The following is a 22,804-nucleotide window of genomic DNA, read 5'->3' on the forward strand; positions in this document are numbered from 1 at the left end:
TAATTTTATTTCATGTAAAGATTATTAATCTTTTTGGGCAAACCTCAAAGACAAGGAGTCTACATTCATCACCTAACAGATGTGAACATAAAATGTATACAGGAACACAAAGTTGAAGTACAGTATATGGAATCAGTTTTCATAACAATTGTTCTCTTTATTACATGAAGTATTGAAATGCAACGTCAGTTCTGGAAAAACCTCCTTAGTCTGCCACTGGATATTATGTAAATACAGTATTATTCGAAACATCCTGACCAATAAATATATAATTTTTTTAAGATTAATAATTGAAACATTCCAAAACTTTTAATTCCATCAACTAACAATCCCCATGTTAAAGGTACTGTATGTTCTGTAGTCACATGCATTAAAAAATCTTCAATGTTTACCTTTACAATTTTCTGAACCCTCTCACTGTTACTATGCTGTATTTCTACAGAGCTTATGTTCCTGTAATTATTACATTTAATCTTCATACAGTTTTACATTTATAATATATCATACTTTTTGTTTGAAAGTGGTCAATGGTCAAAAAGACCCCCCCCCCCCAAAAAAAAAACTACAAAACCATTTTTTATGGCAACCTAAACCACCCAAATTTAAGTACAAGTGCCTGATCATTATATTTAGGTTAATTTAATGTTTTGAAATAAATGAATGGTTTTGTGATCATGAAAGTTAAGTGTCCATCTTGATTCATTCTCGAGACTTAAGCAGATCCTGTTTCTGCAACAGTTTCCTTAACCCTGATCTCAGAACTACACCATATTAATCATGTGATTTTGCAATAAAAATCATCAGTCACATGTTGGACAAGCTGCAAACATTTCCCACACAATCTGCTACCTACAAATATCAATCATGTGATCTATTGGCTACAGATAAAATCAATCCCATGATTTACTAGCCATGTAATGCACTAGCTATAAAAATTTTAAGTCACATGATCAACCACCAAAAAGTATAAAAAATTAATAAGTATTGGCTACAAACTTCAATCACATGATTTACTAACTAAAACATCATCAATCACATAATCTACTAGCTACAAACATTTTAAGTATAGCTACAGACATCAATCACATTATGTACTAGTTACAAGCATGGCGTTGTGACCTGGATACAACCATCCACAGTCACATCTCATGACCTGGACACACACGTTGCCCACTAAACTTTTTCCTTTCTAAATCACTAAACACTCATCAATCCTTAACATGTCTTGCCCCTCCCCCCCCATCTTTTTGTAAGTATTGTGCTCAACCTGCCGAGTCACATACCTAAATGCCTTCAGAATTTAACCTGTCATATGTTTTCATTATGGCAACATCCAGAGCTGCTATATTTTGGTGGTTCAAAAGATTAAGGTCACAACTCTGCTAAGGGTACCATACTGCATGAGTTTGTACCTCATTAAGTATAGTTTAGTTTTATTCAATTACTATAAATTACAGTATTTCATTTTAGTTGTATAAGGTAACTCTGATCTTATAATACGGTACAGTATTATTTATGCCAAAAATCTATTGCGCACCATATTTACTCTTTACTCCTAAAACACAAAGACTATTTTAAAAAAAACATTATTGAGCTATGTGCTTCAAAAAATTTTCCAATGATAAAAAATAAATAGGTAAATGAAAATTTCCTTTAAATCTTCTCATTTAATAGATTTTTTATCCAAGTGCCCATTGCATAAAACAGTGATAATAATCTTTGGAAGTTGTCCTATATCATAAAATTGTAAATTTAATTCAGTACCAGAACACAAAGACATATCTAGAAAATATGAAATGAGCATCTGATCTAAAGTCCTTAAAAAATACTTCAACTAAATCGGATATATTTACAGTATATCTACAATATTCAATAGCTAAGAGTTATAAATGTGCATATAAAAAATAACAGTAGTACCAAGAATTGGTACGCGAAACAAAGTGGTAAAAGAAGTCATTTACTTACAGCTACAAGCTTAAGTTAAAAGTTCAGGATATCATGGCAGACTGAGAACACACACTTAAAATACCATCTGTACTAGTGATCACCATATCATCTTCCATGACTCAATATCACTCTCCACAGAGAGTGTCACTCAATAGACCATTAAGCCAGGTCCACAATCACGAAATCTGACTATAAATATCTGTACAATCTCCAGTTGGTTCCACAGGCATTAGAAATCCAACTTCTCTGGAATGGGAATTTTTGCCACTTCAAAGAAGACCCTGAAAATCCAAATAATTTTATTGTTTTATTCTTTCATTTATTTGGTTGTTACATTAAATATTAAATATATATTACCCAGTCATATTAAAAGCTATAGTATGCATAATGAAATTATTGACTTTAATATGATAAATATATTGCAAGTTAACATTCTCATTATGCATACCACAAGCATATAGTTTTAATTATGACCGAGTCCATATTTCTCCTATAATATGTATCGTTTTAAATACAGGAAAGTAAAATTCCAATAACCTTTACAGCACCTCATATCAAATACTGTTATGTGCTGTCCAATACAGCTTTGTCCATGCACTCCACTCCTCACATATCTCTTCATATGTTTCTGTACTAGATCCCTCTTATACTCTTTAATCACATATTTTTTGCTTATTTTTGGCACCCCTTACCATTTTTTTTAAGGTAAATCTAATTTTAAAATAATTTTATTAAATAAATATACCGTATGTATCTTCAATTCCACTAGTTCCTTCACATTTAAATAAGCAAAGAATATGTTTGATAAGACAAATTAGAAGGCCTTGACAGATACTTCATAAATTTGTCACTATTTTTGAAAAAGGTCATCTTTTGACAGCTGAAGATGTTTTAAACAACTTGAGGACAGGGGTAGAAACATGCCTTTTAAGCCCAAGACTCGCTTAAATGTGGTACAGTACTTACTTGTGAGAGTATTTATTCCTGATAGTTTTGAGGTGCTCTTTTGGTGGCTGGCAGATCATGCTGTGGAGCATGTGAACCAGGTGGTACAGATCCTCTAGCTGGTATCCTGCAAAAAGTTATAAATATAAACAATCATTATCAGAAAATAAAGCTAGGCCATAAAACTAATTTTATTACATCTATGACAATTATGATCTCTACAAACTCTTCACATTTAATAAACTTGAGCCCCAAAATTAAGTGAAATAGCCAAACCAGGGTATGGATTATATATAAACCATTACTAACTCACCAGTACTTTGTGATAACCCAAAAGACTTACTCAGTAGAGAATGTTGCTGTTTTATTGTCAAAATATGACAGTAGAAAAGTAATCTTTTATCGTTAAATTCTAAGTCTTGTAATTCATTAATAAGATTGGTCATTGAGGAATTTCAAAATACAGACTGAGAATACTGTTTTCAAGGTAACAATGATTGTGAGGGAACATTGTGCAAAATTGAAGAGGAGTGTGTTTAGTGAGAACACAGTTCAAATGGACAACCGACTTAACATCCCCAAAACCCAAATTAAGTACAGTATAATACTTTGGAAACTAAACGCAAATGAATACTCCCTTAACCCTTAGGCCCCGGGTGACATTCCAGAACGTCCACCTATTTTCCCGCCATTTTTATTATTATTATTATTTTTTAATTATTTTTAGAAGTCGATTTTTTCCTCAACTTATCCCTGGTGGGGTTACTGCCAGCAGCACCCTAACCCAGGACTAATGGGTTAAAAATCTGAACTTTTATAAGACACTTGAAGAGAAAACCAAATGGAGATAATTTTGTATTAATATACATGACAATTCTCTACCACCCTGCATAAAGCAGATATAAGCCAAATTTTAATACATGTAGTGATATATTCACCTGAGTAATACTGTAGTGTGGGGGGCCAAGTGGAGTCTCCTCTTATAATTCTAGTCAGTAAAAGAGCAGCAGCAGCAAGGGCAGAATCTGATGAATCTATCAGTTCATAATCCATGAGACCCATCTCTAGGATGTAGCGAGTGAAGGTGAGGTCCTCCATGCTCACCTTGGAACACTGTGATGTAATGAAAATAGGCTATCAATTACTCTACATGAAGATTAGTCATTGTTCTTAACTTGCCTGATGTTCATACTACTGTATATTAGACTAAAAAAGTCACACGGAAGAATCAAGAGAGAATGTGTAGTCTAAATCAAATTACCAATCATCCAGAGGATCAGATAACAAAAATAATACATCACTAAAATTGACCCACCCTACTGCCTTTGTACATGACATAAGACTAACCTCTATACCACCTAGAACATATTGTCTATCTGTAAAAAGTATCCTGCTTCATTTCAGAAATATACCGACTGCACACGAGTTCAACATGCTACTGTACTGTACTGTATGTATTATGATTTATTTACTATGAATGTCTATTTTCTTTTACCAGTTCCAGTACATCCATAAACTGCACTCTATTACTTATACAAACTCTAAGCACAATAATTTCATTAAACTTAAAACTGGCTATAGTGTACTTAGTTAATTGTGACAAAGATCAGTCACAAGGACATACCCTGGCATATCTCCGGAGGAATCTATAGGAAAGTGGTACTCCCAAGTCAAAGCCAACAGTTTGAAGAATCTTTATCTCCATACAAATGAGTTCCTTCCTCTTGTAGGCATCATCACAGATATACAGGAAGTCGTCAACATAAGGCGGGGTTCTTTCCTGTGAAGTGTCAGTAATTGTATACAGTACAGTATATGTCATTCAAAGACATAAGTTGTACAGTAGCATCCAGATTTACTGCATGATTATACATTGTTATAGCATTATCTCCAAAATCAGATTCTGCACGGATCGCATTAACAGCAACTTACATCAAATTTACAAGCAATGAACAAAGCTGTAGATCCAATTAACTGCAAGGCATCACGCTTAATCACAACTTCTGCCAGGTACAGGTCCACTATCTTCACAGCAAGGTAGAGTGTCTCATGGTTTAGTTCAAATGATTCCTGAGGAAGAAAGTTTATTTTAGAAATTCTGACAATAACCAACAATAAATAACTGGTCATTTTAAAAAATTAACCACATACAGTATATACAGTATAGGCACTGAGTATAAAAAACACGAGAGAGGATTCCTCCTCTATAACCCTTCACCTTCTATAAACATTCCTTTGGTGTCATTTACACTTCAAAGAAATGTTTTTTCCACCTTATTTATGCAATGTATTGATCAACCCTACTTTATTTATATTCACTGAAGTAAAATGTAAGCAAAGCCTCACATATTGAGTGAAACAGTGAATCAAGATACTAGAAGCTTCAATTTGACTTTATTCCTTTTATTCACGAAGTTGATTTGTCAACAAGACTTTACTGTTATACTTCCAGCTTTGTCTCCATGTTATCTAATACTTAAATACTTTCAAAAACAATTCTCTGCTTGTGTTATTCCTCTGGCACACTTCTAGACCTCACCAAGACAGTCCAAATCCTAAGTGGTCTACCTCTTCCCCTTCTTCCCTCAGTGTAATACTCTATCACTTTCACCAACACGTGTTCTGCATATTCATACGACATCATTATAGAGTAATTTGATAAATATTGCTCCCTAGTACTACAATATACATTTGTCTACCACAAATAGTTTCTTGTTTCTGTTGATCAAACACCATGATCTCTGCTACATCATAAAACAAGAAGTCTAAAACAAATTTCATTAACTGGTCAACCTACCTGCACCTCAACCATCCAGTCAACCAAAATAGATCTCATGCTCCTGGATACATCTGGTTGTCGCTCAATGTACCTCCCAATTGTGAATTTACTCTGAAAAAGAATATTAGAATATTACAAAGGAAGTGTTAGGTGTCTGTGTTTGAAACATTTCCATCAAAAATAAGTTGGAAGGTGAAAGAAAAATACCATCTAAAAACAAAACACTTTACAGGGAAGAGAAAAATAATCTTAAAATACTTTATAAATTACTCATTAAACCCAAAACCAGAACATTCAAATTATTTCAAAACCTATAATCTCCACATTACAAAAATATCAATATGTAATTTTAATGATGGAGTTTATTTCCCTGTTCCTGAGATAGAATATACTGTAACTGCAAAAGTAAGGCTTAGAGCAGTGGTCCCCAACCAGTAGTTCACGGGTGGAACCACATTATGGAGCCCACAAAAGTTCACTAGAAAATGGTAAAATATTTGGGATTCTTTGTCAGTGAAAATAATGAAAATACTATGTAATAATTTAATACGACTTTAGTGAGAGGGAGAGATAGGAACTGCCCTTTGTCCCGAGTGTAATTGTTGAAGACCTAGGGTGATCAGGGGCAATACTACAAATACCAGATTCTGCATCTGATATAAGCAAATTTTAAAAAGAATACAGTATAGATAGAATAAAATATGAAAGGACTTAAAGTGTAGTTTGTAGAAAAATGTAAGGGCTGCCTAGTGTCAAGTTTATATGCAATAAACTTTAAAATGATACACTGGCTATGATAGACCAAAATAATTATCCCACAACACAGTGTATTACAGTATAGTATAGGCAGGAAGTGTGGCAAGTGATCCACCTGTGAAATAAAGAAACAAACAGTAAGACAAAAACTAAAAATGACCTATATGATTCGTACCTCCCTTTCTTTGTAGTAATTAAAAATATCATGAGCATAGTTGGACACAGCAAAAGGGTCATTTTCCATCTCCTTGTCATAGTCCTCCACTCCTTCTGGTAACTTAGGTTTGTCTTCCACCAACACCTTGGTTGGAGGTTTGGTTACAACAGGGCTGAGAATAATTAATAAGCTTTTGTAATTGCAGAAAATTTGAAATTAATTTTTATATATGTTTTATACTTCAGTGATTCACATTTGTTAATCAGTGATTGAAAATACACTTACAGTACAGGGTTAATCATTACCTTCTAATTATAGCAGTACTGTACTGTAAACTTCTTTCAAGGTTAGGTTTATAAAATAATGCTTTTAGTACAACCCCAAAGGAAACAAATTTCTTAGTGACGCCTAAAGGTATCAAGCTTCAATTCTGTTATATATTTTCCCAGTGAAAAAATAACAATAAAAAACATGCAACCACTTGCTCAAAATTTTACTGAAAAATAGAACTTGCCAATATGACACAACTTAGGGGTGGCTAAAAAGAGGAGACTCAGTCACACACACCTCATATATAAACCAAATTTATCATTTCAAACTTCAGTCATTTAGATAACTAATAAAATTGCCTAAATAATGTTGAAAAATCAGAGACTAATCCAATATATTTTGCAGAAACAGTCCTCTGGCAACCATCACATGAATTTATCACTAAAATGTGTCAGCCAATGGTCAGCTTTCATAGAGGGATTGATTATAATATCAATACTGTCTTGAACTAAATATTGTACCGTAGTTTCAATTATTAATTTTAATATGAAAAGTACAGTCAACCCTCACTTTACGCGGTCCCACATTCCGCATTTCCACGTTTACGCGGTACCCTGCCGGAACCCGGGATGCTCACATTCCGCGGTGCGTGTACCCCTTTACGCGGAGTGTCCGGCTCGACGCTATTTTTAGATTCGCCCCTCCCGCCTCCGCCTGGGGAAGCCGCGCGGTAAGGTTGCGCAGTGCATGTCTCTGTTGCGTTATCAGTGACATATGACGTATCGGACTGTGATTGGCCATGCATCCCTACCTCCCTCCGCTGCTAGTTGTAATTGGTTTAAAGTAATATGACGTGTCCACCCGGGATAGGGAGGGAGGGAGGAAAGACGACGCTTGACCTAGCCGCGGCAGTTTCATCCCTCCAGGCCACACCGTGTAATCGCGCATCCATTGTTCTGTAAAATGGCTTCCGCCGGACCACCGCCCCCAGAGAGAAACCTTTCCTTGCCTGGACCCAGCCGCCCTAAGCCCAAGAAGACACGACGTTCCTTAAGCTACGAGGTGAAGTACAAGATCATCCAAGAGTTAGAGAAAGGAACAAGACAGATTGATTTGGCGCGCCAGCATGGTGTGAACGAATCTACGATCCGGACGATAAAGAAGGATGTAGCCAAGATAAAGGAGCACATGAAGATCACAAAGTCTACAGGTGCTTCTATGATCAAGTATTTCCACAACCAGGTGCTTCTCAAGACGGAAAAATTACTTGTGAGCTACTTGGTGCGTCAGGCGCGACGGAACATGGCGGTGGACACGCGCTCTGTTAAGGAGTACGCACGTGAACTGTATGCTGCAGTATCACGAAAGATGGGAATTACAGAGCCCAAACCCTTTAATGCTTCCTCTGGGTGGTTACAGAGGTTTAAGATGAGGAACAAGATCACCAATATCAACATTGGTGGTGAAGAAGCTAGTGCTGACCGTGTTACAGCTAGGGAATTTCCTCCGTTTTTACGTGAGATTATGGAGGAAGGACAGTACACCGACGACCAGGTGTTTAACATGGACGAATCTGGTCTTTTTCGGAAAAAGCTACCTTCCAAGACCTCCGTTGTGAAGAATGCCAGCAAGTGTCGGGGCCGGAAGTTGTAGAAGGAGCGCATCACCGTCCTGTTTACCACCAATGCCTCCGGTACCTGTAAGCTCAAGTTATCGGTGATCCACACAGCACGCAAGCCGCACGCCTACAAGAGCAAGGACATGACCAAGCTAAATGTCCACTGGCTGACCGCACGTAAGGCGTGGATGTTCTCTACACTGTCCCTCTCCTGGTTTGATGACTGTTTCGTTCCCGATGTAAAGAAATTCTGTGAGCAACAATGTGCCATTCAAGATTTTGTTGCTGCTGGACAACGCACCAGGACACTCGCCCCTACTGTTAGATCGTCACCCCAACGTAAAAGTGGTCTTCCTTCCTCCCAACACTTCATCTATATTACAGCCCATGGACCAAGAGTTAATCTGTAATGTAAAAGCTGCATTCTCTACGAAAAAATTCAAGCTCCTGAATGACTACACCAACACCAGGGAAGAGTTGCGTAACCCGAGTGACACCAACACCGATAGCAAGAGCGAAGACGACGAGGATCAACAGTTGGCAGAGCAAAAAATACTTTTCAAACAATTCTGGAGAATATTTAACATCAAGAAAGCTGTGGACTTCTTGGTGGAGGCATGGGATCAGCTGTCTGTAGCAACTGTTCTTCATGCATGGAGACATGTGTTGCAAGACATTCTGGCCGTTAGGCAGAGTCAATCTGTGACTGGTGAGGTTCAGACTGTTGCAGTAGCAGTGGACCTTGCCAGAGAAGCTGCGCAGAGTGTTACAGCTGCAGGCTTCTCCGAGACCACCAACGACGACATCCTGGAGGTGATAAGGGATCCTGATGTGACTACCGACGAGATGGTCGATGATGATGACGTCAGTGAAGAGGCAGGTGGTGCGTCATCCCAAGAAGAACACCGCTTATCCCATAGTAATGTTAGGGGTGCCATCGAGTGTATCGAAAAAGTCAAGCTCCTCCTTTCCGACGACCCTGACGCAAACAGGTATGAAATCTTCACTACCCAGCTGTTGCAGACTATGGAGCCCTACATCAAGGTTTATCACGACAACATAAACACCAGTCGTCAGCAAAGCATAACAGAGTTCTTCGCCCGCAACCCACCACAGCCAGCCCAAGCCAGTGATAGTGACAGAGGTAGACACAGTGAAGATGACTGAGGGATTTGTCAGGGAGGCCCTGACAAGTGTGGATGACAGTGATGGTGACTCACCTGAGGGCCAGTAGCCTGCCCTCTGCCTCGGAACCAGCCTCTATCCCCGTATGCCGACCCATTTCTTCTACTAACGTAAGTGTTCAACCTAACCTTTAGTTTTCGTAACCTAACCTTTATTTTTCCTAACTTAACCTTTACTTTTCCTAACCTAACCTCTTCTATATTAATTGTGTGTTCATACCATCATAAAGTTAAGATAAAAATTTTACTACAACATAGTTGTGTGTCGTCAAAAAGTGGAGTTTGGGGGTCGGCCCGGTCTCTATTTCAATTAATCCCATATGTTATGTTGTTCACTTTACGCGTTTCTCACTTTCCGAGGTACCCTGTGGGTTATATTAGCCGCGTAAAGTGAGTGTTGACTGTACAGTATAGTCTGGATTTACGCGGTGCCTTGCCAGAATGAAATGTTTTAATTAAGTGGTAAATTTCATCATTTACGCGGCGAGCGGCTGGAGAGGTCCAGACGAACCTCGCCATTTTTTACTCACGCAGTCCATTCTTGACCATACGCGGGAAGCAGCGCGGTGAGGGATGCGCATTAGGTCGCTCTTACGTTATCGCTGACGTCATTTGACGTATCGGACTGTGATTGGGCCACGCATCCTTACCACCCACGCATTCCCTCCTCCGCTAGCTGTGATTGGTCTAATGTAGCATGATTTCTAGTGATATTCCATAATAGTGTTGCCAGTATCTACCAAATGTTTAGAAAAATGCAATTTAACAAATATGATCTTGCTATCCATTAATACTGGCACAGCACAGTACATGTACCACACAATACTTTTCCATGATGCAGCCAGCCTAGCAAAAAGGTGGTAACATGACTGAATATTTAGGTGCTGGTACAGTACAGTATTGCCTAAAACAAAACCAATAGTTGGATGTACTTTTGTATAGTCTATAAATATTATTTGTGTTAGCATAGCTTCACATGCACAAGTTGTATCCTAAATGAAAGAAATAATTGGGGCTTAAACCGCAGTCTTTACGCTGCTATGATGACAAGAGCCTACAAAGAGATGCGAGCATTGATGTAAAATCTGGTTGTATAGTACAGTATACATAAATACCAGTAACCCATATATACCATTTGTATGTTAAGAAAAATAATGTCCAAAATGTTTGATTAATATTGACTTTAACAGCTATTTAGCATATAAATTATGCATGTCACAAAAAGTGTAATTGGCCACATAATACAGTATGAGATATCAGTGATGTCACCTTTGTGGGTGAGCTATTCTCTGCACTTCTCTTGTATCTAGTGGGGATCAAAGATCCTGTCAGTGGTGCCTCATGATGGTCTTTAGTGTAAAGTCTGTTAAGAAGGATGCAAGCAAGAACTCTGCCAGCTTGTTCTCCCTTGTTCTTATAGATGTCAAGGCTTTGCATGTCCTATGAAAGTCTACCACATACTCACCTCTCAAACAAACATCCCTCACTCATTACTTCCACCTTGACTATGATTATGTACAGTATATTAATAGTACTAACATTTAGTTACAAATATATCATTATTTTCATTACTATTAACCTTGTTCTGAATTACAAATCATCTACACTGCAATAAAAGAACATTTAATAAATGTAGTTTGGGTGGTACAGTATCTACAATTTCCTTTAATATGATTTTTCTCCAGGAGAGTTAGATCAAACAGAGACTGGTATTCACTATCTCGGTTGAGGAACTGCCTGAATATTCACAACAAAGAAAAATATGAACTTACATAGTTTATTTTGCAAGCAGTCTCTAGTTCACAAGCTGCAGGTTACATCCAACCACCAAAACAAGCAGATGTCATAAGCTTCATGCAACATTCAGCCACCACAGACATAAGACACTCTAACTTCCCATATCAGTCAAGCACCACAAACATGCATTACTGGTCATGAAATTCATCCAACATTCATGAACTGTTACAGAAATGATTCCAGTTTCAAATGATATTAAGTAATCATATAGGAAGGTTACATGCTAAAGACAACATCCAACTGATGTAAAAGAAAGGGTAAAGAACGCCCAAGAACCCGCGAAGTAGAAGCACATGCAGAGGTCACAGGTCAGACCACACCCAAGTACTGTACTGGATAAGTGTGAGCCAAATGTTTTAGCAATATTTCAGCACCATGACTAGGACATTCTTCTCATGCCCAAGGAAACAATACAGTACTGTACTTGCAAAACAGAGCAAAGAAGTAAACAATAGGGAATTGTCAAAATTCAGCAACTGTTAAAGTACAGATCCCAGAATTTAGATAACATACAAGCTACAGCTAAGTTTAAAAAGAGTACTATGTTAAAAGTATAAAGCAAGTGTAACTCCATTATAAAAAAGTTGACAACTTTAGTACCGTATATACTCGTGTATAGTTCGAGTTTTTAAGACCAAATTTTTAGGCAAAAAATTGGGGGTCGTCCTATACATGCGTAATAGTTTTGTTAGGTTGAACCCGTGCATGATGGGAAGGGCGAGGAGCAACTTTTAGCTGCAGACATAAAAAATATTTACCATTTACTGCCAGTAAACAATGGAAACGTAAAATATGTACCAATTAGTAATGAAAAGTTGTGCAGTTCCTCCAGCGAATGAAGCTCACCAACTTACAATAGGTTAAATTACCTTACAACGTGCTTTCAGTAGTCTATGTTGAAGTTCTTAGCACAGGCTAACTTATCATATCATATATGGTATCACAGTTCTCATTGATCTACAAAAAATACCGGCAATAAAAACCTTTTCGATATTTCACACTTAATATAATACCCGGTAATCTACTTCAACCTCCTATTGTTTACAACGACGCATGACGCACCACCAGCTGTTGAGTGTAACAGCTAGACGGTACACGTGTTTTTCGAATCGTTTTCAGTTAAAAAAACTGTTACATCACATGTATATTTTACCTTAACTGTGCCTGAATGAATATATTCTCGGAAATAAATAGTAGTTTTGCTGAAACGTGATGTATTTTAATGTAAAATAGGATAAAATACATGAAAACAAAAGACTTTACCTAACCTTCCAATGTTCAAGAGAAGTTTTAATAGTTTTGGTTAAAATATTGTTATATTACAATGGTATTCTATTCATACTGTGCTTGATATAATGCATTCACGGAAATGTAATATTTTTGCTGAAATGACGTATGTTTTACAGTGGAAAGTGGGATAAAATCGTGACGAAAACAATGACTCCCTTTCTTTCGTTCAAAAGATGTTACCGTAATCGCTTTTTGAGTGGTTTTCAGTTAAAAAACTGTTGTATTACAATAATATTCTATCCTAATTGACTTGAATAAATACTACGATACCATATTTCGGAATATTTTCATTAAAATCCATCAAAATCATTTTCCTTGTCATCGTCTGCAGCACCAAACAGCTCCTCCCAGTCCTCTCCTTGAACAGGGCTAGAGGGTACGTGTTTTTCGAATCGTTTTCAGTTAAAAACTATTACATCACACGTATATTTTACCTAAACTGCGCCTGAATGAATATATTCTCGGAAATAAATAGTAGTTTTGCTGAAACGTGATGTGTTTCAATGTAAAATAGGATAAAATACATGACGAAAACAAAACACTTTACCAAAGCTTCCGATGTTCTTGAGATGTTACTCGTTTTTTAATAGTTTTCGGTTAAAATTCTGTTATATTACAATGATATTCTATTCATACTGTGCTTGATATAATGCATTCACGGAAATGTAATATTTTAGCTGAAATTACGTACGTATTACAGTGGAAAGTGGGATAAAATCGTGACGAAAACAAGGACTTTCGCTTTCTTGCGTTCAAAAGATGTTACCGTAATCGCTTTTTGAATTGTTTAGTTAAAAAACTGTTGTATTACAATAATATTCCCTAATTGACTTGAATAAATACTTGAATGGAAATATACAATATTTTTTTTTAAACTACCCGCGTTTCAGTGTAAAGTGTCGTAATAATAAATGGTAAACAATTTGCCTTCGGCACTCGGTGTTTCAGGCACGGCGAGCCTCAGTTTATAGGACGTAGAGCGTTTTTAGTGAAGGTTTTGTTGTTCCATTACCCTAAAAAACGTGGGTCGACCTATAAACGAGGAATATCATAAATTAACGATTTCTTGGTCAAAAAATCAGGGTCGACCTATAAACAAGGGGGGGTTATAGACGAGTATATACGGTATTTCTCAGTTTAAAAGGCATTAGTTGACAGAAACCTGTTAATGATAGAGATAAATGAAGAGTAAATATTTTGACCTTTCCCTTTGTGAAAAGCGAGCAGTTTAGAAACTTACACGCTACTACAGCCTATGTCAGTAGATTGAAGAGAAGCTTTGGATACGCTGTACCTTCCTTCAGAAGCTGTTACATATGCAGCAGAGTCATCTAGATCTGTCTTGTTGGATTCTTGGGAACTGGGAAGAGAATCGCAGAATGACAACTCCTTTGCTTGGTCTACCTTGATGACTGGACCAGGTTCTTTTGTTGTAACCTTCAAGGATAATGTCTGGACTGGGTTTTTAGTGGGTGGCTTGACCACCTTGCGCAGAGACTTTGTAGATCCATTTCGCACCACCCTTCCTTTCTGTGTCGCAACCTTCTTGCCATCAATTATTTTCTTTTCAATTGCCTGTAGTTAGAGTATGATTAAACAATTATAATCAAAATGCCCTTTACAGGGAGCAGCAGATGTAAAATAATTACCAAAATACTTTTATTCTTTACCGACTCTCCCTTTATCCTACTACGTACTGGTTTGTCAGTTGCATATTCCACACTATTCTTCAAAACATTGCCAGGTACAGTATTATTTTCTCACTGTTATCCTATCCTTTCCCAACACTTGTAGCTTCCCTACTATCCCCCCCCCCCCCGAATACTGTACTGTACTCAATGAGGTACACTAATTCTAATTGTTTTCTTACACTCATAAATCTTAGATTATGAAAATGGCAACAGCTTCAAAAATCCAACTTGTGATTGTAATATTTTTCCTACTCATGCTTCTTATACAGTACAGGTATCATTAGTGTGACAGCTGAGCCAACATATAGAATTCCTTTACAAATATAATCTTTGTTTTGCTCATAAATGTTAAAACACCTTTAGATATGTAGAATGATTCATGTATCACAGTACAGGTACTTTATTGTGAATTTGGGTAATGTGAACACGATAGTGAATGCATGTCCGAGTTAGATCTAAACACAGTACATAACACCAAGAGCTTCAAAACAGGAAGAACACCAACATTGCTTCAATTTAAAAGAATATCATATTTTTTTTATGGTTGAGCCTAGGTGTATTTATACAATACAGTACAGTAATACTACACGATATAAGCTTTAAATACTTTCCCCAGAAATATAAGTACAGTACCAATTCTGGTGTATAGTACTGTACAGGCACAGCATTTCCCATGCAGTCATAAAATACCACTTAATCATACAACACTTATCAATATTGTAATATTTTACTTACATTTGTAAGATCTCCAAATGCTGATCGTTTCTTGGTAGCCTTCTCATCATCAGGGGCAGCCTCAGCCTTGCGTTTCAGCCCCAACATTCTGTTTGTAGTGCTACGAAGAAATTTTGATGAATTGTTCTTTCCTGGCACTGGTGGAAGGTTGGAGTTTTCATTCTGAATCTTCAAGCCTGTTCCATTTTTGTTGGCCAGGGATCGAGTTACCAAATCTCGGGTGCTTGGGCGTGAGGCCATCTTACAGCCTACAGGAAAAACACATGCTAAGTGTACTGTACAACACTATTTCTTAAGAATTCTCATTTTTTATTTTTCTTGTAACGTTTTAGGAAAGTATGTAGATCAAGGACACCCAATTGAGCCTCTTTTTACCCTTTCAATACGGGAAAGCCGCTTTTAATATTTTATTTGGCTCATACCAGACGATTTTATTCAGCTCAAGAGGGAACCCCATACAAAAGGGGTTAATAGACTATCTCCATTAACTGTTTCACTATGGGGACAAATCTTTTAACCCCTTTACTCAGAGGAGCCAGTTTGATGACCACACACACTATCTGTGTGTGTATGAGGGAGGATGGATGGTGTGTGAATGCATGCTCCCATAACTGCTGTCACCTCCCTCCCTCACACACAAACACCAAGTGGTCAGTCTCTTATCAAACAAGTAAACAGACCAGACTGGCCACTCAAGAGAAAGAGATAAGAAAACAGATAAATACAATAAGCTCAATACTGACCCCCAACACAAGAGAAAAATATATATACATGTATACCGTACTGTACAGTACTATATGGGACTATGCCTAGTGAGATATTGAAGTGCCTTAGAATAAGACTTGTGTCATATCATAGCAATTTCTACCTCCCAGCTTTTCCTACTGCCATGGAGATTAAAGAAATTATCAGGTGTGTCCTGATGTGATGCTTAGTGCAAGAGGATGTGCCAGGTAAGTATAGTACCTCTAAGTCAAGGGGTTAATAATTTATTTGGCTAACACCAGACGATTTCATTCAGCTCAGAGGGAACCCCATAAACAAAGGTGTTAATGATCTTGCAATAATTTTTCAACAATTTGGTTAGGATATTCAATTCATCTTTTGTTATTAATTGCTTAGCCCATGGTACTGTACTGTACACCTAAGACTTACTTCCTAACCCAAATATGTTATGAGAAATACAGCATATGAAATTTTTAAAGAAAAAAATTTTCCTGAGAAAGTCATTGACTCAACAAATGTCAAAATGTTTAGTAGATTGAGTAAAGTATGGAGCAAATACTGTGGTTCAATTAAAACGCAACAAATTTTATTTAACTTTTATGAGTCCCTGACTTACAAACGTCCAATTTACGAACGCCCACCAATATGAACAGGGTTAAACTTGAAATTGACAGTATTTTATTTACCCGAGGACTTATTATTTACTTTAATTAATGTATTTTGTCATTCAATTTCTTCTTTTCTCTTATATTAAGTGATTTTAGATGTATATAAGGACTTAGGCTATGATATAGTCGGATTTTAAACACTGTTCAATAGGAACATTAGGCACATAACATAATAATAATAATAATTAACGGTTTATTGAAAAAGTTCTGCAGCCCGAAGGCTGAAAATATACATTGGACATAAATGACTTATTACATACATTGGTGGTTTAACAAAAGCCTTCATTAGAGAAAGGTAAAGGAACATACAGTGAACATTCAGATTAATGTAGGTGTTGAACAGCAAACACGTAGTGTAGTAACTCCCTCCCAGATGGTGTTAGGAGGGACCTCACGTGGTGTAGTAGTTCCCTCACAGATGGTGTTATGAGGGGCCTCACGTGGTGTAGTAATTCCCTCACAGATGGTGTTAGGAGGGGCCTCACGTGGTGTAGTAATTCCCTCACAGATGATGTTATGCGGGGCCTCACGTGGTGTAGTAATTCCCTCACAGATGGTGTTATGAGGGACCTGACATGGTGTAGTAATTCCCTCACAGATGGTGTTATGAGGGGCCTCACGTGGTGTAGTAACTCCTTCACATATGGTGTTATGAGGGACCTGACATGGTGTAGTAATTCCCTCACAGATGGTGTTATGAGGGACCTGACGTGGTGTAGTAATTCCCTCACAGATGGTGTTATGAGGGGCCTCACGTGGTGTAGTAATTCCCTCACAGATGGTGTTATGCGGGGCCTCACGTGGTGTAGTAACTCCTTCACATATGGTGTTATGCGGGGCCTCACGTGGTGCAGTAATTCCCTCACAGATGGTGTTATATGAGTGAGGTGTGGTCCCAGGCCTTCCTATCGTAGACGGATTAACACATCGCTGGTTGTTGGGTCTCACGGGCCGTTATCACTGGGTACCTGGGACCTCACTGTGTGAAGGTTAACTTAGGTGCGACTGTTACTGTTGAGTTGTTCTCACTGACTTAAGCACTGTTCACCACTGTTCACCTCTATTTAACACTGGTTCCATTCCTTTCCTAAATGAAATAGTAACTTCTGGCGAGAACTTGTTGATATTCCGGTGGGGAGGAGGGTTCAGGGGAGGGGGTTGGTATGGGCCAACTTAACAGTTGACCTGGCTGCTCCGAGAGGAGCGCCAGGTACGTCTTGACCCTTCGGTGGTCAAGGATGTAGTGTAACATAACATGTGTTCCGACTTACGTACATTTCCGACTTAATAATGTCCTCAGGAACAGAAGCCGTTCGTAACTTGGGGACCCCCTGTACAGTACAATACAGTGCAAAACTACACATCACAATGAATTACTAAATTGTTAGAATCAAATGTACATGCACGCACACCTACCTCTTAATATAAATACTGTAACATGAATAACGGATCAATGGCACAACACATAAATAAGATTAAATTTCCAATACATGGGCATGGTGCTTCCCATACATCACATGTAATTTTGTATGTCAATATTTTGCAGCTAGCAGTGTGATATAATGGTTAATACTGGTGTATGGCCTGGGATTCAGAGCATCTACAAATCAGCTTAAGGATACTTGAATGATATCTACAAATAGCTACAGTCAGGGTAGTATGGTAGTGAAGGAAACACTACTGAGAGATGGAGCTTTATTATGTTTCATCACAAGACGAATTGTAGTCTTGTGGCGAAACATCAGGAATAAAGCTCCATCTCTTCATGGTGTTTCCTTCACACTGTTGGTAAGTACAGTACTTGACATGTACTGGCTCCAGAATGTATCTGTACCTGCATCAGTGTTGGACAATTCTGGTCTTGAGTGAGCTCACACTTGGTGCTGTTACATTTTCTGGCAGATTTTTCGAAGAGTTTACAATTCTCACTCAGAAAAGTTTGCCCTGACAATTTTCAGAACTTGTGGCTTCATCAACCTTGAGCCGAGATCCCTAGTGGGGCAGGCGGTATGAATACTCAACTGAGTAATACCCTCTGAGATGATATCGCATTAAATAACATAAGAATACCCCGAAGACAAAGAATACTAACACTGGTATTTATTCATGCTCTAAAAATAACCATGTAATAGATTAGCATGCAAGCCAACTGTTTTACAAATTAAATGATTTTCAGAAATGTAGGATTTTAGAGAATCAGTTTGTACATAAAAATTTAATTTTTTTAGCTTGAGTGAGGACATGTTCAAACTGGATCCTGTGATGAGAGCCTTGGTGGTCAGGTTTCGTCTGGATAATGTGCTACCTGATTTGATCAGAGGTGACCGCCATGGCGAAGGTTCAGGAGGGGATGTGGGTGATGCAACATCATGTGTATTGTATATAAGGAGCTTGTGTATTGATGAATCAATACAAGAAGCCAAAACACTGAGGACAGACATGCAAGACAATTGGGACCAAGTAAAGGTGGCGAGGCTTTAGCCTCCAACATCCATACCTCCTGAGAAGCTAAACATCTTTGCCCTGAAGAGTGTCTTCACCTCTTCAGGGATAGAAGGGGTAACCAAGGTTGTCCGCAGGCTTGAGTATTGGCCCCATGGTTACTTTTGGTGACTGGGGACAAGCAGGACAACCAAAAGACTTTAAAGTCATCAATGACGTCCCCATTCAAGTGGATGTTAATTTTGATGACAACTTGGTGTGGAGAGTTATCTCCCATGCTGAGATAGAACAAATGGAGAATATAGAACTAGAGGAGTTTGGAAATATTAGAGTTGAACAAAAATTAACAAGACCAGACAGGGAATCTACCTCCACCATGGTCAAATTCTTTCATAAACTCCCTGACAAGATTACACTGGGATGGGACAACGTCCAAGTGAAACCCTACACTCCACGATTGACCAGATGCTACAAGTGTCAGTGGTTTGGTCACCCAGTCAAAAAGTGCAGGGCCCCATAGGACGTGTGCTCCATGTGTGTATCTTCTTGACACCAACATAATAACTGCAAGACTGAGGGAAAAAAATGTGCAACATGTGGCGGTCCTCACTCATCCTCTGACAGGGAGTGTCTCAAATGGAGGTAAAGTGTAGGATTGCCAAGGTGAAGCACATCAAGAGGCTAACCTACAGAGATTTGCTCCTCCAAGTGAGTAATTCAAGCAAGAATGAAGAACACCCAGAACCAGAAAACTGTGAACAAGAACAAGATCAAGTGCAAGATGAAGGAAGATGGAAGATACAGAAAAAACAAAAAAAACAAAATGAAAAATTTACAAGACTATGGCCATTATAACCATAGCTGTTGATGGTCAGAAAATCAAGATGCATGTGCCAGTCCTTATCTGAAACTCCATTGAGAAGTTTGGAATAAACATTTTTGCCTGCCATTGTGGGTTCCTTCTCATAATTAATGCATAATCAATAACAGAAACATGGCATTTTTATTAAGTTTTGATTCACAATGATTCCACAACGGTCACTTTCTGACCTAATAGTCACCTGAGGTTGACTTTGACCGTCACAGTGAGTTCATGTATACTAATATCAAACATACCACTCACAAAATGGTATTATGTAAGGTTACATAAGGTAGTTCTCCAACTCAGGATCTAAGGCTCCTCTATGCTGGACTCCACAGTCCTGTGCGGGTCTGTGGTGCCATCAAGTATATCTGCTTTGTAGTCGTCATATAGTATTGCAGGTTCCTCCCATGACTTATCTAATCTATTCTTAAAAGTATTTATGGCTGGTGATGTAACAAATTCCTCGGAGAAGCTGTTCAGATTTACTGCCCTTAGTGCCAAAGATGCTTTTCTTTTTGTTGTCTTTGCTTCTTTTAGGCAAAGTTTCAGACTGTGTCCTCTTCGGCCTGTACGCTCTACAGTCTCTCTCTCCAAAGCTGAACCTCATTGCAAAGATCATCATAATATCCATGCATCATTTTATAAATTTTGATCATATCATCTCTTAACAGCCTGTAGTATTATCTCATTTGTTGCCACCAACTGAATCTTGAGAATTTTATCTTTGCAATGCAATAGTTTCGACAATTCTAAGAACACTTTTCTTGTATGACGTTTCCTTCGCAGATGACCAATAATATGCTGGAGGTACAGGGGTAGGTTAGGTTAGGTCATCTGTGAGAGAAATGTCATAGAAGTGCCTGAGAATTGTTGAAAATATTGATTGCAAAGATAAAATTCCCAAGATTCAGTTGGTGGTAACAAATGCAATTTCACCAGCAAAACCAAGGTGGTGGAAATGTGAGAAAAGGTCTAGTGGTCGCTGCCATGGCAGTAAGACGACAAACTTTGTTTTTTACTCTACGTTGTTTAAGATATTTAATAATATGTTGTTGTGGTATTATTTTACTTTAGGACATAGTGCGCCCCAAAGTTATAAGCTACTGAAACATTTAGATCTCCCTATTCTGAGCATTCTGAACCCCATATATACCAGGCAGAAATGGATAATAGCGACACAATTTAATTCAATTCATTTTACGTAGTTTTCAGTCTTTGAGGAGATTTATCGACGCCTGCACAATAGACTGACATCATCCAGTCGTGACCAATGATGTACTGATATCATCACGCAATTTTTTTTTGACCTATCACATTTGATTATTCAAAGGAAGCAGCCTGGGTAATTTCATTGACCAGTCTCACAATGGCCGTGGTGGAGGTTGGTTGTCATTTGTGCTCCTACGATTATTTTAAGTTTAATGCTAAGTTTTATGAGAAAGACGATCATTCTATCCAATTCTTACGTATCTCTGGTCCTTCCACTTCTAACTAAGGTATTGTACTTTCGGACATGGTGCGCCCCAAAGTTTTTAACTACCGAAACATTTAGGGGTCAAGTCAGGTTTTTTTTACTACTGAAACAGCTAGGGGTTAGGTTAGATGACTCGTTTTCTCCCCCACCCAGAAACCTCAATTTCCCAGGCTCTCACCCCATTATTGTTGGCGGGGGAGGTGTGCAAAAAAGATCAATTTCCGCCAAAGATGAAGGTCAGATTCGTAATAATTTACCGTTGTTTTTACCCATAATGCCATGATACAGTGTGTTGTGAACTGGAAGTCATGTTCAGTATTAATAACCAACCGCCATACACGGCATTGGGTTTTATTACTTGTTAATGATATTTAAGGAAAATTTCTAAAATTTCAAAACAAAATTCGTGACTTTCTTCTGTTACTCTTTTTTTTACCTTTGACTATATTTCCGTTCACCCAAAATCATAGCCTCCCCCCCCCTCACACTATCCCCAGTCCACCCCTGTACTGACATGGTCTCTGTACACCCTATACCTGCATTGTCTACACTCATGCTCAACTCTATACCTGCATAGTTTATAAACATGCATATCCAACTGTAAACCTGTAGGACTATGTTACTGAATAATTATTAGTAGAAGTACAACAGCTGGTGGCATAATCACTAAAGATCACAAGTAATTAAAAACGCATAATTAGGATCTAAGTAGTTGCGATTAGTCACATTTGGAATAAACCTTAAAATAACGTTAAAAATCATAAAGTAAATCCACCGAATTATAGTTATTAATGAACTATCAATGACCAGAGATTCAAAACCACACCTTTACCTAACACTAAATCGACCATTAACCTCCATATTTACACCCCCCCCCCCTCCCCATTATTATTTCTAGGATATATCAAACATAAATGAGTATACGAGTGAAATGTTCTAATATATGACCATGAGCCAGAGCCCAGCTGCCTCACCCACGGTAAACAAATACCCCCAGAGTTAGCTCGGTCACACACGTCTAACTTTAACTATTTTTTACAGAACAGATAAACATTTATGTGTTATCTATGAGTTAAAAGTAATACACTATACCTTATACGTTTGGCCACCCTTGTCAAGTCCTAGTGTAATGCTTCACGATTGATATTTTTGGTAAATATTAAAAACCTCCAGATTACTCTTCTTCAAATTTGGTGACGCTGGTACAATGTAGAAGCTCATTGGTCGAGCGCTGTTGCCGTCGACCAATGAGAACGCGCGGTTGCCATGATGCCTTCCACTTTCAAAAATGCGGAGTGAGAAGTTCTCTTTTATATTAAGGATATTTAATGGTTTTTGCTAGTAATATTAACTTATATTCATAAATGATAGTTTCAGTTTAATTGAATGATAAAAATATATATTTAGTAACAAATAATAACTACATTGCAATAGTTAAATGATCAACATCGTGACAATGG

At 37.9% G+C, this 22,804-nt stretch overlaps 1 protein-coding gene across 2 annotated transcripts; it reads right to left on the reverse strand.

The window, feature by feature from the left end:
• Positions 1-1,652: 1,652 nt before the first annotated feature.
• Positions 1,653-22,595, reverse strand: LOC121863274 (G2/mitotic-specific cyclin-B3-like). 2 transcript variants are annotated; one of them, XM_042361850.1, is made up of 10 exons: positions 22,437-22,595; positions 15,170-15,417; positions 13,984-14,318; positions 6,603-6,756; positions 5,690-5,782; positions 4,825-4,962; positions 4,517-4,672; positions 3,831-4,005; positions 2,914-3,019; positions 1,653-2,228 (listed from the first exon to the last, which is right to left on the reverse strand). In XM_042361850.1, the coding sequence occupies exons 2-10, from the start codon at positions 15,407-15,409 to the stop codon at positions 2,177-2,179; spliced, it is 1,449 nt and encodes a 482-aa protein (XP_042217784.1). In that variant the 5' UTR covers positions 15,410-15,417; positions 22,437-22,595; the 3' UTR covers positions 1,653-2,176. The 2 variants fall into 2 exon arrangements, with proteins under 2 accessions (XP_042217784.1, XP_042217786.1); XM_042361852.1 differs by having other exon boundaries at positions 14,038-14,318; positions 22,437-22,593.
• Between the last annotated feature and the right edge of the window lie 209 nt (positions 22,596-22,804).

Source organism: Homarus americanus, unplaced genomic scaffold (genome assembly GCF_018991925.1).
Source record: "Homarus americanus isolate GMGI-L3 unplaced genomic scaffold, GMGI_Hamer_2.0 scaffold46197, whole genome shotgun sequence".
In the NCBI taxonomy this organism is placed as follows: domain Eukaryota; kingdom Metazoa; phylum Arthropoda; class Malacostraca; order Decapoda; family Nephropidae; genus Homarus; species Homarus americanus.